Source organism: Cyclopterus lumpus, chromosome 7 (genome assembly GCF_009769545.1).
Source record: "Cyclopterus lumpus isolate fCycLum1 chromosome 7, fCycLum1.pri, whole genome shotgun sequence".
Classification (NCBI taxonomy): Eukaryota; Metazoa; Chordata; class Actinopteri; order Perciformes; family Cyclopteridae; genus Cyclopterus; species Cyclopterus lumpus.
Genome location: NC_046972.1, coordinates 3142515 through 3158777, shown reverse-complemented (window position 1 = coordinate 3158777; position 16263 = coordinate 3142515). Strand labels below are relative to the sequence as shown.

Sequence of the window (16263 nt, the reverse complement as noted above, 5' to 3'; positions counted from 1 at the left end):
AGTTCACTGAATCGTCTTTAATCATCCAAAGAAACTAAACAAGTTAAAAGACACGGCCTGACACACACACACACACACACACGAGTGCATCGGCATATCCTCATTTGGCTAATAAAAAAGAAAAAAACAGCACATAGAAAGTTGGTCTCAAAAGGTCTTAGATATGGAGTTTGGATCCAGTGATGTTGCTATGGGATACAGATGCACAGGTATTCAAATTCACATTTTCCTTTCCCCAAAAGTCCTATGAATGAGCCGAAAGGTGCTGCTCAAGCTCAATAAAAGATCATGCGGCAGACAGAGTGGGACCCCACTCTGTTGGTGACGGTGAGTTCAGTGACCGTGGGAATATTGGGCTCCGGAAGCCGTCTGCACACAAACCGACGACGTGCACCCGTCGGGTCTTCTTCCCCAACGTGTGGACTTTACATTGTACACACAAACAAAAGGAAGCCTGTACCTTGCTGAACAGAGAGAAAACATTACATTACAAAGCTCCAAAAATAAAACCATAATCTATTTTAAAGAAGAAAACTGAATAGAAAATTATATCTACATCTATATATAAAAATGAAAGCTTATAAGTTAGTTTTATTTCCCAATATTGAAACCCATTTTAGTGTGTGTGTGTGTGTGTGCGTGAGAGAGAGAAAGTGACAGAGGATTGCCCAAGTGCAGAATCATCGTTTGAAATGTCACAGTGGGCTGTAAACCCCGACACGGTAGCAGCGAGTGGACAGCCCCCCCCCCCCCGATGCTGGAATGAAGAAGAAAAAGGCCGAGAAGAGTGTGTGTGCACACCTCGAATAGAAGGAGCAGAGACACAGGTTAAGGCACCTTGGAGCCCTGATGAACCCAAGGCACATTCCAGGACAGGATCTCTGAAGTGATGGCGGGGGGGCGGGGGCGGGGGGGGGGGGGGGGGGGGCTGTGCGTTTACAATCATGCAGAGTGGAACATTTTATTAAAAAGGGGCTTATTGGTGATTGCCGTAGACAGGAAGCCATTTAGAGTTGTACTTGCAGTAAGAGAGGACTACAACTCCCAACACAGATCTGGGAAGGTAGGATAGTGCATTGAGGATACTGCAGTCCATTGTTTTCTATACATTAAGAACATTGTGACTATATTTTATCGATATATATATATATATATATATATATATATATATCTCCATCTATACACTGCTGTTCAAACGTTTGGGATCGCCTGCTACATAAAAGCCTGATGCCGAGAGCACTACTCTATATTTCTGCATCGTCTTTCATGCTCTTGCATGTGATTTTGTATAAAGGGTTTGCTTTTTGGTTTTGTAGATGGTTCAAACAGACTGAGAGACACAGAACACAACATCTGAGAAGAGAAGAAAGCTCAAAGCACAAGAACACTGGTGTCAAGATGTGTGCAGATGTTTTTTAAAGTGCAATAATGCCTAGAACAAGCTGGAATATGACATGGGGAGGTGGTGAAGAAAAGCCATCACAGAATATTTAATATTTAACGCCTAAAGGCCATTTGGTGGGGAAATAGTTAGAGCAGCCTTCGACCCTTTGAATGCAACGTTGTGGGGGCTCAACGTACATTTTAAATCATTTAATTCTTCTTCTTTTGGGGCCAAATCTATCCAAAGAAGGTGACCCCAAACCTTTCAGCAGCAGCACACAGACAGAGTAAGGTAACAGCAGTGGAGCGACGTGAGGCTTCATGCGTGGCGGCTGTCTTGGTGATGCACTGACTCACCCTCGACAGTCAATAGTGGCGTGGTTACAGTTAAAACCTACAAAAGCAGCATTAGCTTGAACGTGTATTTTCCTGTAGTTTGCAGAATCCAATATTCTGTCATCGTGACAAAATAAACAAAAACACGACGACGACTCAGACAAAATGAAAGGAGAACCCCCTTCTCTCAAAGTTGAGTCCCAAAGTGGAAAGGTGCAAAAGAGAGGTTGGGTTGGTGGGAGCAGTTGTAGAAGTCGTCACTTGGGCACCAGGCCGCGGGATTGTGGGTAGAGGGGGGATCCTGGACTCGAGGGGCTGAATGGAGAGGTCGGGGTGCTCGACTTCTTGCCCGTTCTTGGTCGACTGGGTTGCAGAGAGCAAGGACAAGAGGATTAGACTGGCAGAAAGGGGAGGAGCCTAAACATGGATGTTTTATTCACTCCCAACCAAATGCACATCACTGACCCTTCGCTAGGCCCGCCCCCTGCTGTCAGAGCTACCACGGAGCCCACACTGTCACTAACTGCACTCCATAAGGAAATATTGTCTTCTTATATATAAAAATATATATATCTAGGATGTCAAACTGATTAATTTAGTTTTCAGCTGTGAAAACAGGTTAAAAAATAAATAAGAGAATAAAGATAGAAGTGCTAAAGCTGGATAGTGATAGCTAACGTACTGTGCTAATGTTAGCTCGCTAAAACCAGCCTGAGAAGAGTCTATGGAGCAAAAGATGGATAGTTGAAGGATCGTGATCGTAGCTGGTTGATGCTATGATGGTGACCTGTGTGCGATGGGCGGGACTTAGCAAAGGGTCAATTCGAGCAGCAGCCTAACCCCAGTACATGACACCTGAACAATCTTCCTTACCCGGACTTTGGTTTCTTGAGGCTAGCGCCTGCGGGCGAGGTGGATCCCAAGCTGCTGTGAAAGCCAGAGGCGTCCACCTGGATCTCATCCTCATCCCGAAGAGCGCTCTCCAGAGCCGCCGCCACCTTAGGGGCGATAACCGGCTCCTGGTACTCTTTAGTGGTCCGAGCGGGCAGGTCCATGTCCAGCATCATGATGTTTTCAGCCTGAGGGGAACGGAGACGAACAACAAGTCAATCCTGCTGCGCGTTGGCGACGACGATAAACTCTTGTTGTCAAACGGCTGACAACAAGTGTGTAAACATCTTAGTTATGAAGGGCCGAGTCAATATCCTGCTTTTTTGAAACCAGAAGTGACACCGGAGGGTGGAGCCGAGCAGAAGATGTTTCAGGGCGACCAAAATGTTACAATGAACTTGAACCATGAAGTGAAAACAAACTGTGAAAGGTTTAAACCTCCAAGACGAGAACACGGACAACTCACATGACCGGACGGCGGCGTGGTAGCAACCTGCCAATCACTTCGTAGCCCCGCCCTAAAGGCTACCATAAGTAACTAAATGAACGTCATTCTGTATTGAAGACTTGAAACTAGAGATTGAGACATGTCAATGTGCCCTTGAGCAAGACACTTAACCCCGAATAGCTCCCGTCTACAGTGGATGAATGGAAGTCGCTTTGGAATTTAAATGCAATGCACCCAGAGGAGTCGTCCCCTGCTGGTCGGGAGATAGAATGCACGTTTAGTGCACTTTTCGTATTGGCTTCACTTTCCAGAGGTTGCCGCATGACAAGAATGCATACATTTCATTTTAAATCATTTAAAATATGTAATGTTATTATTGGAACAACTGGGGAAATGTTTAACATGATACCTTAAATTTCATAATCATCCTTGATTAAATAGCCGTTCACACGGTCAACACTCCCCTGCTTTGTTTTGCATCAAGTCTGTTGATGTGTGAACATGTAAAGATAACCATGCAGCTTACTTTGTATCTCATGTCGGGCCTCATCATCATGGCCATGCGAGCATGGTGGCTGAGAGGCCTCCTGTAGCCGACCGCAGACAAAGGCCTGGTCATCATCTGATGGTCACTGGAGCGGACACACACCGAGAATGAGGACTACATCTTAATGTATCATAATGGTTCCGTCACCCAATCCAAATGTTTTGCATTGCGGTGCTTTTCTGCAGATTTCAGTTTTCACAGATCGGATCAGCACAAAAGAAAATAAGGAGCAAAAATAACTTTAAAAATAATCTCTGATCACGTTTTTTTTGCCGCTGATACTAATTGATGATCATTGATGATCCATGTTAGCAGATACAGACCCTTGGTTGTTTGATAATAGCTCTGAAGTCAGTAAACCACCAACCAGCTCAATGTTATCTATTCCCTTTTTATGGATTAAAACAAATCTTGTCATTAGTAGATGTAATGATGTATCATTAGTTAGTGTAAACGGCTCATAATTCATCTCTAATATCCATCTATATCATTTTGAAAAGTCTCCTTCAAACAATTTATTCTAGTTTCTCACCGACACTACATTTTACCAGATTACTATTGGTTCCAGCCTGCCCTCCATCCTGGACTTGTACACCTCCAGAGTCAGGAAGCAGGCTGGAAAGATCACTGCAGACCCTTCACACCCTGGACACAAGCTGTTCCAAGTCCTCCCCTCTGGGGGGCGCTACGGAGCACTGTACACCAAAACCACCAGACACAGGAACAGCTTCTTTCCTCTGGCCGTCATTCTGATGAACACTTAATCACCTCCACCTGCCATGGCCAATAAAGCTGATTCTGATTACATCATAAATTATCTTCACACAACACATTTTCACTGAACAGAGCCTGAACGCATCATAATGTAACTGGACAGAATTAACTCTCCTGACAGTGTAAATCCAGATAAGTTGTTTACAATGACACATCATCAGAGATCAGAGACCATAAAAGCATGAATGCTGATGTCTTGATCGCATAGTTTCATGATGATTGTGTTACTTACTCCTCTATACGTGTGATGGGCTTCATTTTCCAGTACTCGTCCTCCTCATCAAAGTAAGCTCTGTTGACTATTTTGTTCTTCTCCTCCGATGGGATGAAGTTCTCGATGATCAAATGTCTGAAAGACAAACCAGCGATCAGACACAGAAACAACAAAGAGACTGAAACACATACCAGTTCAGTCATGTGACTGTTGGCCTGCTGCGTGTTATCGATTACACTTAAGCAGGAAGTCCTCGTCAGCTAGTGGCCAGTTGGCTCCGCCTCCAGCGATTAGTGCGTTTTATTGTGTGACTGACATTTCAAAAGGAGGTTGGTTCAAGACAATTAAATTTGTGTTTCTTCAATCCGTACGACATCCTGGGACAAAGAGCTTCTACTGCGGTTTGTTTCTATAAACTGGGGGCATTCATCTTAATGAATCATAATGGTTATGTTTATTATTGTATCATTCTAACCGCCGTCTACCGTACGTAATGCGCTGACTGCTACGGCTGGGCGATATGGCCTACAAAATTAAATCTCAGATTTATTTCACATCGCATCCAATAAACAATTTAAAATAAATACTTGTTGTTCCCTTAAAAAGCTAACTAGGCCTACAAGAGAATTGATAACTTTCACTTATTAAAAAAAACTCTTGAGAAAAAAAACGTGACCCTTAATAAAAATAAAAAAAATTCATGTTTATATGTTATTGTGCTTGTTTCCAGTCACATTCCACACAACTAGTGTAACGAACCACTGTCGATCAGTGAAAAATACTGATCAAAATTATGTCCGTATCATTTTAATCGTGTGTTTTTATGAAGAAGAAAAATAAATCACTATAGATGACTATAACTAAGTAAGTAAAAAAATAACATTTATCTTTTTTTTATGGTTTACTGAGCAGTTGAAATAATTTGACGGTTTAAAAACAAAGACCGTCTGCTATAGCCAAACAACAAATTGATCTGTATCTGCCAATATGGATAATGATCTTCTCTTAGTACCAGCAGCATCAGCGATTACAAGTTACATTTGGTGCTTTTCTTTTTCCTTTGTGCTGATCCGATCCGTCACTGATCTGAACCCCCGAGTTCTTTATGACCCGTTGCATCACTCCGGTGATGTCGGCGTGATACACCGTCCTCTCATATACACAACTCTCTCGTCTTTTTTTTAAAACATGAACATGAATTAACTGACGAAAATGGATTTATCGGCCAGCTCTACTGACGACGTACAAGAACCTCATGCACCCATACTTTAAAGAAAACTAGAATCCTGACTCTGCCTTAAGTCTGGCAGCATGACACCAACTGCAGCTCGTTACAGCGTCTGCAGCGGACTCATGAGTACTGAACAGTGTCTCGTGCAGCTCCGTACTTCAGTTTGAGGTCCCTGGTGAGCTCGTTCTGGGTCTGCTCCAGCTCCTGGCGCTCGTTGATATGCGCCTCCTGGATGTCGTGAATCTCTGCCTTCACGGCCTGCAGCTTGGCAAACAGCTGGAGGACAGAGGAGGAGAGGAAGTTGGGTTCAATGCACCGCCTTAGACACTCGACTGATCTCATGAGGAGTAATGGATTATCCAAATAGACAAAAACAAAGCAAATAGTGTATTCTTGTCTGATATTACCTGATGAAATCGTACCAGACACATAAAGCCTCACGAGTACTGCGCATCGGGCTTTTCAAAATAAAACAGACCCATGCTGGACCGATGCCGTCACAAACAATCCAATGCACATTGTTTATGTACTCAGGATATATTCTTTAATTCACAGCAAACAGTGACGGTCCCGTCTGCTACCTTTTTCAGCTTCTTGGTTTTGATGTCGACCTCCTGCTGCAGAGAGCTGTAGGTCTCCTTCAGCTCCAGAGTCTCTTCGTCACGACAGTCCATCTGCTGCTGCATCTCTCGCTCGCGCCGTTTCTGGAAACGTGCACATTCGGAGATGCCAATCAAATTCACAGACATCGCACCACAATATGACACCAAAAAAATATTTGATTATTTGCCAGCAGTCAAATAAACGAGTTAGGCTGCTTTCATGTCTGATTACATCAGCAATGTTGGAAGCCGAGCAATCGCACACCAGATTTCACAACGATTTCACAACGATTTCACAACACCTCTTTTGCTGCGTTCACACAGTGCACATTTTCACGCCGCTTTACTCGCCAGACTATTTGTCATTATTCGCGTTAATTGCTTCATTCATGCCGGAGAGGAGTGGCTTATCTCCATGGAATGAATTAGAATTTCCACCATAGAAGAAATAACCACTCTTTCTGCAAACCTGTTGTGGAAATCCCACAAACGTCGGACCATCAGACGCCCTCGTGTCCGGGTTCACAACATGGACTTCACCGACTTCTCCAAGAGCTGCGTCTGGATGACTGCCGCTTACAGCGCTACTAGAGTCCCAGCGGCCAGTTAGATTCACCAACGGCACGTCAGTGATGACGGCCGGAGCGTCTCAACGCCGATTGGCTTTCACAACACAGCGTCACGGAAATGAGGAAAATTGTTGGTGCCGACCGGCGGAAATCCGCATTATTCGCATCTGTGCATTGAGTTTGCGTGTAATCTACTCATTCGCAACACTTTAGGCGTGAACGCAGCATCAGTGTCGCGGCTACTTTAACAACCGATTGAAGACTTTCTTGGCACAAATGACCTTGGACCTGGACCCTGTTCTTTGTACGTGGACAACTGAGTTAGCTGGATTTGATTGTTGAAGATCAAAACACAAGTCTGTGTTTTTCGGTTCCGAGACGGATTGAAATGTATCCACAGCTGTCGTCATAAAACCCAGACCTGCACCTTATTAACAGTCAACTGGAATTGCGGTGTTTGAATGTTAGTTGGAGTCCTGGTGGTCAGGTGGCACCTTCATCAGTGTGTGAACGATGACAGCGCTTTGGTCGGAAGACTAGAAAAGAGCTTTATAAGTACGGTCCATTTACCATTCTACGTACCGTCACACCCCGATTCTAAACACTACCCTGTCATCACATATTTGTCCACTGAATTAATAAAGTTACATTTTTCACATGTTCATACCTGTTCGGCAATTTCCTGCCTCCTCAGCTCCAGCATTTTCTGTTGCTCGTTGGTGTGATCCACAATGTTCTTCCCCCCGACGAGGAGCTTACTCTCCATCGCCTGTATTGAGTATTGAGGAGAGAAAAAAGAAAAGAAGAACGCTAAGAAAACCACTTTGAAGTCACATTGGGAAGGAAAGCATTCGTTTGTTGAATCCGATGAAAGTAAATCTGAAAATTTGAGCCTGTGCTACAACCCTCAAACCAAAGATCTATCAGATGCATACTTGATGTACGGAACCCAGTGTACTAAAGTCTGCTTACCTTCACTTTGGCTGTAAGCATCTCTCCGACCTCCCTCTCCTTCTTTAAGTCTTCCATTTTCTTCTCTTTCTCTTTCAGCAGCAGAACTTTCTCCTCCGCCACCAGACTGTGATCCTCCATGATGGCCTTCCTCTCCCTCTCCAGCTTCTCCTGCTGCTCCCGCCAGTAATCCCCTTTGTCGTCCCCGTCTTCGCCGTCATCCTCCGTCTCTCCGTCCTCCAGGTCCTCACCATCGCTCCCGTCCCTCCTCCTCTGCCTCCTCTTTTTCTTCTTTCCCGAGCGCTTCTGCAGCTGTTCCTTCAGCCGGGCGATCTCCTCCTGAAATTCCCGGAGCAGGGCGTCCTTTGGGTCCTCGTTGATGCGCGGCTTGTTCTTGATGTTCTTTGCGCGGTTGGAGTAGCGCAGTGTCGTCAAGGTCTCCTCCACGTTGTAGGACGCCGGGCCGATGTTGGCGACCATGACCGTGCGGGCGTTGCCCCCCAGAGAGTCCTGCAGCAAGCGGGTGAGTTTTGAATCTCGGTAGGGGATGTGGCTGCTCCTGCCGTCCACCAGGGACGATATGACGTTCCCCAGGGCCGAAAGTGACAGGTTGATCTTTGTGGCTTCTTTGAGCCTCTCCCCCTGAGCACCAGTCTTGGTCTGTCGTTCACTACCGGCTAAGTCGACCAGGTTCAGTTTGCCCACTCGGATGTGGTTCTCCCCGTCAGCATCCAGCTCGCTGCACTCCACAGTGATGACGAAGATGGCGTGAGAACGGGAGCTGTGTTCGTTCATGTTCGTGGCGCCCACCGAGCGGTTCTGGTTGCCCACGTTCATGACATGTTCGATCTCACGCACGCTCTTGGTGACAAACGATGAAAGGTCCTTGACGTACACGCCGGTGTCGGGCCTCTCCCTGAGCTCCAGGCGACGCGTCTGGTCTTTGGAGAGCAAGTCTTTGATCTCCTCTTGATAAATTTCTAGATACGACGCTCTCACCAGGTACTGCTGATTCTGGGAGCGAGAAATGTGAGTGAAGATGTGCTCAAAGGAGTTGGGGATCACCCCTCTCCTCTCTATATCATTTCTCACCCCCTCCATCGTGTACGTTTTCCCCGTACCGGTCTGCCCGTAGGCAAAAATGGTCCCGTTGAACCCAAGTAGGACTGAATCCACCAGGGGTCTGAAGGTTTCATCGTACAAATCTATTTGCTTGGAGTTCCAGTCGTAGACCGAATCAAAGGTGAAGACTTTGGGGTGGTCACTGGACGAGGCCTCCCTGGGGTTCCTGACCAGGATCTGGCCCAATTTGACATCGACGGCGACCACCCTTTCGAACTTGGCCACCCGCTCTTTCTCATTCATGGGGCGACAGCGGACCACCACCTTGACCGTCTCGGCGCTCTTGCTCTTGGACATGTTGCAGAGCGGCTGCCGACGTGCGTACTCTTCGTACGGTCCCAAGTGAAGCTTCAGGAGCGGTTCACCAACACAAAGGCCCACATCAGACTGTTGGGAGAAGACGTGTTCACTGATAGAGCCAACCTGCAACAGCAATCGTCATGGTGACTCAGTACCTTGATGGTTAATGCAGCACACACAGTGACACATACAAAGTGTAATACAATGCTATTGACAGACTGGCTGTCCTGACTGACACCTGTCCATCAGGTCTAGACTCCCCGGTAGTGACAACTTCTTGTACGTGGAAACACTAAGATTGGATTCATTTTTTTATAAAAAAAAAAAAAAGAAGAAGATGCCAAGAACCACACAACGTACCTGAGAGTTAATAAAGTCAAATTTGGTTCAAATTAATAACTTCCTCAAAACGGAACATGACGTGAACGTTACACGCCGTTCTAGCTGAGGTTCCTATTCCCGTTAAGCTAGCGTTAACCGACTAACGTTAGCTGCGCGGAGCCCGTGAACGTGCAACCGTAAACTTCCATCTTCACTTCCGACAGTGAGCGTTGGAATCCCCGGTGATTAGGTTAAGTGACACCCGCTGTGGGCGCTCTGCCAGCAGTGTCATGTTGAGGACCCGCGGGGGTCTCACCGCTGCTCAATCCGCGTTAGCGTTCAGGGGTCTTCAGAGAAGCGGCTCAGCTAAGAAACGCTAGCCCACACCGAGCACACAAGCCCGGCCTAGCAACGACAAACACCGGGTACCCTGAGCTACAAGGCGGCTAGCGTCACCTGGCCAACACTAGCATTGAGGTCATAACTCAATGAAACATATCGCCATAGGAAGAAAATACAAATAAATCACATTGACTCCGAACGCTTAAACCCCAAGCGGTACAAACACAGCTGTCCACCGGGCACACAAACACGTCGTTAAGGATTTACCAGTGGCGACCGTTAGCTAATCCAGAACTCCCAGTCAGCCATTAGCCGCTGCTCGTCCCCTCGACGGTCCCGGTTACGGAGTTGCCAGATTCGAGCACTGCATCCCTCCTCCCCCCCAAAGTGGTACGTGTGAAAAAAAACATTAACGCGTATAAAAAGCTAGCGAGCTTCAGAGGGACCGTACGAATTACGGTTACGCACAATACGTACAACTTAAACTGTGAATAACGAGGCGGTAAGACCCAAATACATGCATTACGAATAATACAAACGCAAGGTGTGCGGGCATATCTGGCAACCACGTCTCAACGTAGCTTAAACTCAGCTGATTCGGCCGCACTCCCGGCTAAGCTTCCATGCATGGAGGTAAAGAAGGAGGCTGTAAAGAATGAGTGTGCATCACTTTATTGGTGAAAAAAAAAACATTATAAAAACCATTCAACCTCAGATGTTGTGCATTCACTGCTTTCACACAGGATAACACAATTTGCTTGCCCAACATCCCCCACTTGCATTTAATTAACTCAGCCTGTGCAACACATCCCAGAAACATCCATTCACACTCACTGAATAACAAGACACCCCCCACCCCAACATTCAGTACGAGGTTCCACACATTTTCGTCAGCATTTTGGTCCCAAAAGGAATTGAGGTGCAGAGAGGGTCTCCTTTTTCCTCCCTATAATTAGTATGTGCAGGAGGATCGGCTTACTGTGCTCGCCTTGGAATGGAGTGGCAGAGGAAAAGAGCGAGCGAGCTGGAGAAGGAAAGGAGGGATGGAAAAGGTGGGGTAGAGTACGAGAAGAGGGCAAAAGAGGAGCACATGATTGCCGGACGAGTCACCGGAGCTCCTGCTACAATGCCGGCACTTAAATACACGGTCGCGGCCGCAGACTGCGGTGGAAGCTAAATGGGATTGGGAAAAGTTTCTGTGATGGAAAAGAAAAAAAAAAACTTGCTTTTGCAGAGTAAACAGAAGCAGGTGGAATCCAAGTCTTGGAAACGCAGATACTGGATTTTCAAGCAGGGAACAGACTCAAATAAAGTGTCCAGGTCACAGCATTGGCACCGCTGCATCATATTTCATAAGTCCTTCCTCCTTTCCTCGTGGATTAAAACCCATTCGGAAATAGGATGGGTCTTTACGGGCCGTCACGTATAAATATTCTCCGCCTTCCACTTGCCCCCCCCGTGCGTCTGGAGGTGGCGACAGCGTCACCCTCACACCTAGAGTTCTTCTTTGGGATTTGATTTCCCAGGCCTGTCCATGCCAAAGAAGGAGGACGAGAGGCGGCCGACGTCCCGCTCTCGCTTTACGAAGGCGGAGAAGGAGGAGACGCAGTTGCCGATGAAGTGGTCCGCCTGTCCCAAGATGTACAGGTCTGTTTGGGCCGAGTCCGGCTCGAGGGTCACCACTTTCACCTGAAAAAGCCAGGATGGAATAAACAGATGAGCAACCAGACGGGGAGATACAATATTGATGTGACAGTTCTTTAAAAACGCTTGGGGGGTGGGGGAGGACACTATCCCGGAAAGTAACATTTGAAATTCTGACACCGAGTTTCCAGGAAGGGCTGGATTCTTATTGGTTAATGCATGTTAACCATTCAAATGCGTCTGCAAAGAATCTAAAGAATATGCTAATTGTGACAGAACCTGTTTTTCCAAATTGTGCTACAGCTGGCAAGCCAGTCAAAAAGCAGCTAGCGGTAACAAAACGGGAAGAATGTGAAGCTCGTGACTACGTTGTTGAGGCGTTTACAAACCCACCTTGCCCTCGAGGAACTTTTCAATTTCCCTGCTGTGGGACTCGGAGTCAGTGGCGATGTAGACGGAGCGGGCGGAGGTCCTCTTCGCCCACAGCTTGACGGCCCTGCAGATCTCCGCCAGGTCGGGGAGGCACATGGTGATGGTGAGGGGCAGGGCGGTCTGGCGGTTGTAGCCAACGCACTGCGGAGAGGCCATGAAGTGAGGCCCTGCTTCGCCGCTCTTCAGCATCTTGCAGGCATTTTGCTGTCCGGGTTGAAAGGACGAGATAGAAGATTATTTGGATGAGACGATGAACAGGAACGAAGACTCTGTGTTGCGCTCTCTCGTACTTTTTAGTTTCTCTGTTCAGTCTATTGCGTTTTCAGCTCCCCTTCTCAGAACGCTAAATCTGCCGGGTCTCCATTTAACAAGGCTGGAGGTTTCTTACGCTATTCTGGTCCACGTTTACGTTCCGCCTCAGGCCTGTTAGAGAGGCATTACAATCAGTGTGCAAAACACAAGGTTTTTTTGGGAGTGGGGACCCCCTGAAAGCATCAATAGCTACATTTTGGTGGGTCTCTGAAATCAAGACAACTATTTGTCACTTCGAATTGTCTCTAAAATGTCTTTTAAAAGCATACTAACAAGGGTTCTTTGTGTATGCGCACGCACTGGTAAAAACAGGAAGGGGGGGGGGGGGGGGGGGGGGGCGCACAGCATATCTCACCCAGTCGACACCAATCCTCAAGTGAATGCCAACGTATGGCCTGGTCAGCAGGGCGGCGATATGCTTTTCTCCCTCCTCTACCATCTTGTCCGACCACACCACGTAGCGCTGCAGGCCCACGTGCTCCTCCGTCACCGGGAACTGGGCAGGAGCCCCAGGCATCGCCAGCACTGGGTGCTCCGAGGGGGGGAACCTGCTCCAACAGGGGAACGCATGAGGACAACCGAGCAAATTGAGACCTACAGGAGAGGAACAGACAGGAGCAGCAGCACGGGAGCAGAGGGGTGCACTGCACGGATTTGACCTTAAATAAGTTTACCTCCACATGGCTCCTTTCAGCAACGGTCGTGATCTGTTTTTTTTGTCAATGGAGTCCCGGAGCTTTGAAGAGAGCATCAATCACTGCTCAAGGTCCCCATTGGTGAGGGCTGTCTGTGCAGATACACTAAATATAGTGTACACTCGACTTGACATTGATTTTTTTAGGCATCTAAAATACACCAACAGCAGTACATTGCTCTGCTCCCGTGCTGGAACTCCATCTACTGTAGTAATACACTGACTATGGAGAAGAACCTCATACAACCACACTACAAAACATCCAAACTATCCCTTTAACAACTTCAAGTAACTACCTGTGTCATTAAAAAAATCAACAGAAAATTAAAACCATGAGGCAGTATTCTTAAGTCTTACGTCCTCTCAGATACTCTTGAATGGTGATCTTAAACAGTACGGTGGAGCTGCTCAAACATGTACTCACTTCTTCATCCACTGAGGTTGGTGGTGGCCACTAAAGGAAATGCCAGAGAACAAGACTGACGCATCAAAGTCCACACCGACGTAGTCCCAGAACGGACCGAACGGGTTCCCATCCTGAAAACGAATCAGAACCACCCGTCCGTATCAGAGCAATGCATCTGTAACAGTAGCCTCAGAGTTATAAGGTGGACGTTTATGGACCACCAGGGGGCACCGTTTCACCCTCACCCCTTTCACACATTGCTTTTTAAAACAAAGATAATTTTACGCTTCTTTGCTTTCGCCTCCGCTCACATATCTCAAATCTGTCGGGAAAGAGAAAATCAGATCCACAATCTGCTCCGGTGATCGGCTCCCCTGTGCTCTCACCTTCATGGGGCAAGACTTCTTGTCCACACTTCGCTGCGCGGCAGTCTCAAAGCAGTAGGCTCTCCTCTGCCTCAAGGGCCAGTGTTCGGGCGCCAGCTTCTCCATGAAGTCCTCCAAGCTGACCACGCGGTGAAAGGCAGACAGAGCCTCCAGCTGGAAGAACTCACTGTAGGGAACATGGACCTGAATATATGGCAGGAAGGGAAAAGAATGGAGTGAAACCACACAGGCCAATTGTGGTTGAAAGGGATTTCTCATAAGAGCAGAGGCAACAATGTGTCACTCCTTGTACCGTCTCACTTTTCTAACCTCTCTATTTAATTTAATTAGGGCTCAGTGCATTTCTGGGATTTTTCAGGTGCATTTGTTGTTTATTATTTTTTATTTGTTGCTCTTGTGAGTATTTCCAGTAGCAGAACGGCGTGTGTGGGACTGACTTGACATTAACTACATTGCGTTCCTTGAGTCCAGGGCTACAGACAATTATTTTCAAGTAATCTGCTCCTGTCGCAGTTTCTTAAAAGCCCAGGGTGATGTCTTTAAAAATGTCTCGCTTTGTCAGTCCAAAAAAATAAATAAAAACTTTCATTTTAATATGAAATGAAAAGCAGCAGTGTGCCATGGATTCTCAAAATAGTTGGCTCTTCTTTTTCTGTGCATCAACCAATCAATTACGCAACTTATCAATTGTGAAACTTATCGTTGCAGCTTAATTTCTTAAATGTTAGTCATTATACTTTCCCAGCTCTTTTTTTAATGATTAATATGACTTGGCTGCTGTAACATGTCCCTTTGGACTGAATGAAATACTCAGTACATCTACCTTGCCCCCCCCCCCCCCCATAGGCAGCGGCAGTAGGTGACAGCTGGTCGGCGGCTCCCCGCTCACTGACTGTACTCACGTTGGTGTAAGGGGGTGTGTGGTGGCGGTACACTATCCAGGGAGGGACCGCCAGGGTTCGGTTCAACATCTTCGCAAAGGCGAGGGATCCCAGGAAGTGGTCCGCCTGGTTCCCAAAGCGACCTGAACAATGACAGCGGGCAACTTTATGCTCTTTGTCGACAGTATCCTCCTTCCTCACAACAAGAAGACCGGAATGTCGGCCACCTCCGTGTTATTCTACCATGAGCTATAACTAAGGAGTCACTTGCAAGGAGCAACGGCTATAGTTATAACCACACACACGTCTGTAGTTCACGTCATAACCACACTTTATTAGAGTTAACCCCCTCATCTCGACTTAGTTAGCTGAGCTAGCTCCTAGCTAAAGCACTGTTGCATTTTCTCTGACGTTACGCGCTCAAGTGTTCTCAGTTATTATTTTTATTTTGAGACATAAGGTTCTCTCTACTGAAATCCGAGCAGAGTTCAACGTAGGTCTGAGTTCATATTTACGCGATAAGAACCTAAACTATGCCATAAAAAACCTCCACTCAACTTGTGAATGAGTGAAGTTTTGGACTCGCTAGCTTTGCTCCTTTGGTACAACGGAACACAGACTCAGTGTCAGCCACAAAGAATGAATTACCCATGCACGGGCAGTACAACACGTAGCCGTTCTGATCCCACGTCAGTTCTGCGGCAAAAGTCCGACATGGTTGGAGTAGAAACGCTAAAAGCAAACTCGTTAGTGTCAGGGCATGCCGAACTTGTTGTTTAACCGCCATTGTGAGTAATTTCAAGTCCCAGAATGCACTGGGGTTCAGTCCGCTTCTTCTGTGGGTTTAATGAGGAGCTCAAAACGCTCATCGAATGCGTCCACTTCCGCCCAGCGGAGCGGAGTGGTACGTCGCGGTACGGTACCACCACTGTATTAATTATCTGGTGAATATGAATATAAAGTCTTAAACTTTAAGACTTTATATTCATATTTACCAGATAATTAACCAGATAACTAAGCAACCTGAAGTATTAGATTCTAAAGATTAGAATCTAACTACTTCAGGTTGCTTAATTAATTAATGAAAGTAGATAGTACAAAATAAATAGTAAATGCGTTCAGCCGCTGAAAAACAATGAAAGTTTGTAATTTGTGATATTGGGCTATATAATGTGAATATTTGCTTAAAATGTAAAGAGTGTTGTATGTGTTTGGTAGTTTGCATCCCACAATATTCAATAGTGTATCAATGAACCCTGAGCACTAAAATGTAAATTATTATTATTATTATTATTATCATCATCACTACTTTGTTCAGCTCTCTGCTGCTTTCCACTTATAAGTAACACTATGTAGGAAATGAAAAATACAAAATGAGGATGCGAGAACCAACACCGTTTTTTAACCCCTGACAAGGTGTTAATTTATCCTCTGAAACCGGACCGCAGAAAAGTGACGCTTGACCTAGTTATCAGTG

General features: G+C 46.4%; 2 protein-coding genes across 5 annotated transcripts; both read right to left on the bottom strand.

Annotated features, from left to right (window-relative positions):
* Positions 1-1426: 1426 nt before the first annotated feature.
* kif3b (kinesin family member 3B) lies at positions 1427-10402 on the bottom strand. Of its 4 annotated transcripts, none has more exons than XM_034537153.1 (9): positions 10299-10389; positions 7968-9491; positions 7663-7764; positions 6406-6528; positions 5982-6100; positions 4612-4728; positions 3585-3690; positions 2593-2798; positions 1427-2082 (listed from the first exon to the last, which is right to left on the bottom strand). In XM_034537153.1, the coding sequence occupies exons 2-9, from the start codon at positions 9363-9365 to the stop codon at positions 1977-1979; spliced, it is 2277 nt and encodes a 758-aa protein (XP_034393044.1). In that variant the 5' UTR covers positions 9366-9491; positions 10299-10389; the 3' UTR covers positions 1427-1976. The 4 variants fall into 4 exon arrangements, with proteins under 4 accessions (XP_034393044.1, XP_034393045.1, XP_034393043.1 ...); XM_034537154.1 differs by lacking the exon at positions 10299-10389 and adding an exon at positions 9729-10292 and having other exon boundaries at positions 1794-2082; XM_034537152.1 differs by having other exon boundaries at positions 1977-2082; positions 7968-9455; positions 10299-10402.
* Positions 10403-10687: 285 nt separating this feature from the next.
* pofut1 (protein O-fucosyltransferase 1) lies at positions 10688-15594 on the bottom strand. Its single transcript, XM_034537771.1, has 7 exons — positions 15435-15594; positions 14808-14929; positions 13906-14088; positions 13538-13650; positions 12775-12967; positions 12069-12311; positions 10688-11720 (listed from the first exon to the last, which is right to left on the bottom strand). The coding sequence occupies exons 1-7, from the start codon at positions 15571-15573 to the stop codon at positions 11526-11528; spliced, it is 1188 nt and encodes a 395-aa protein (XP_034393662.1). The 5' UTR covers positions 15574-15594; the 3' UTR covers positions 10688-11525.
* Between the last annotated feature and the right edge of the window lie 669 nt (positions 15595-16263).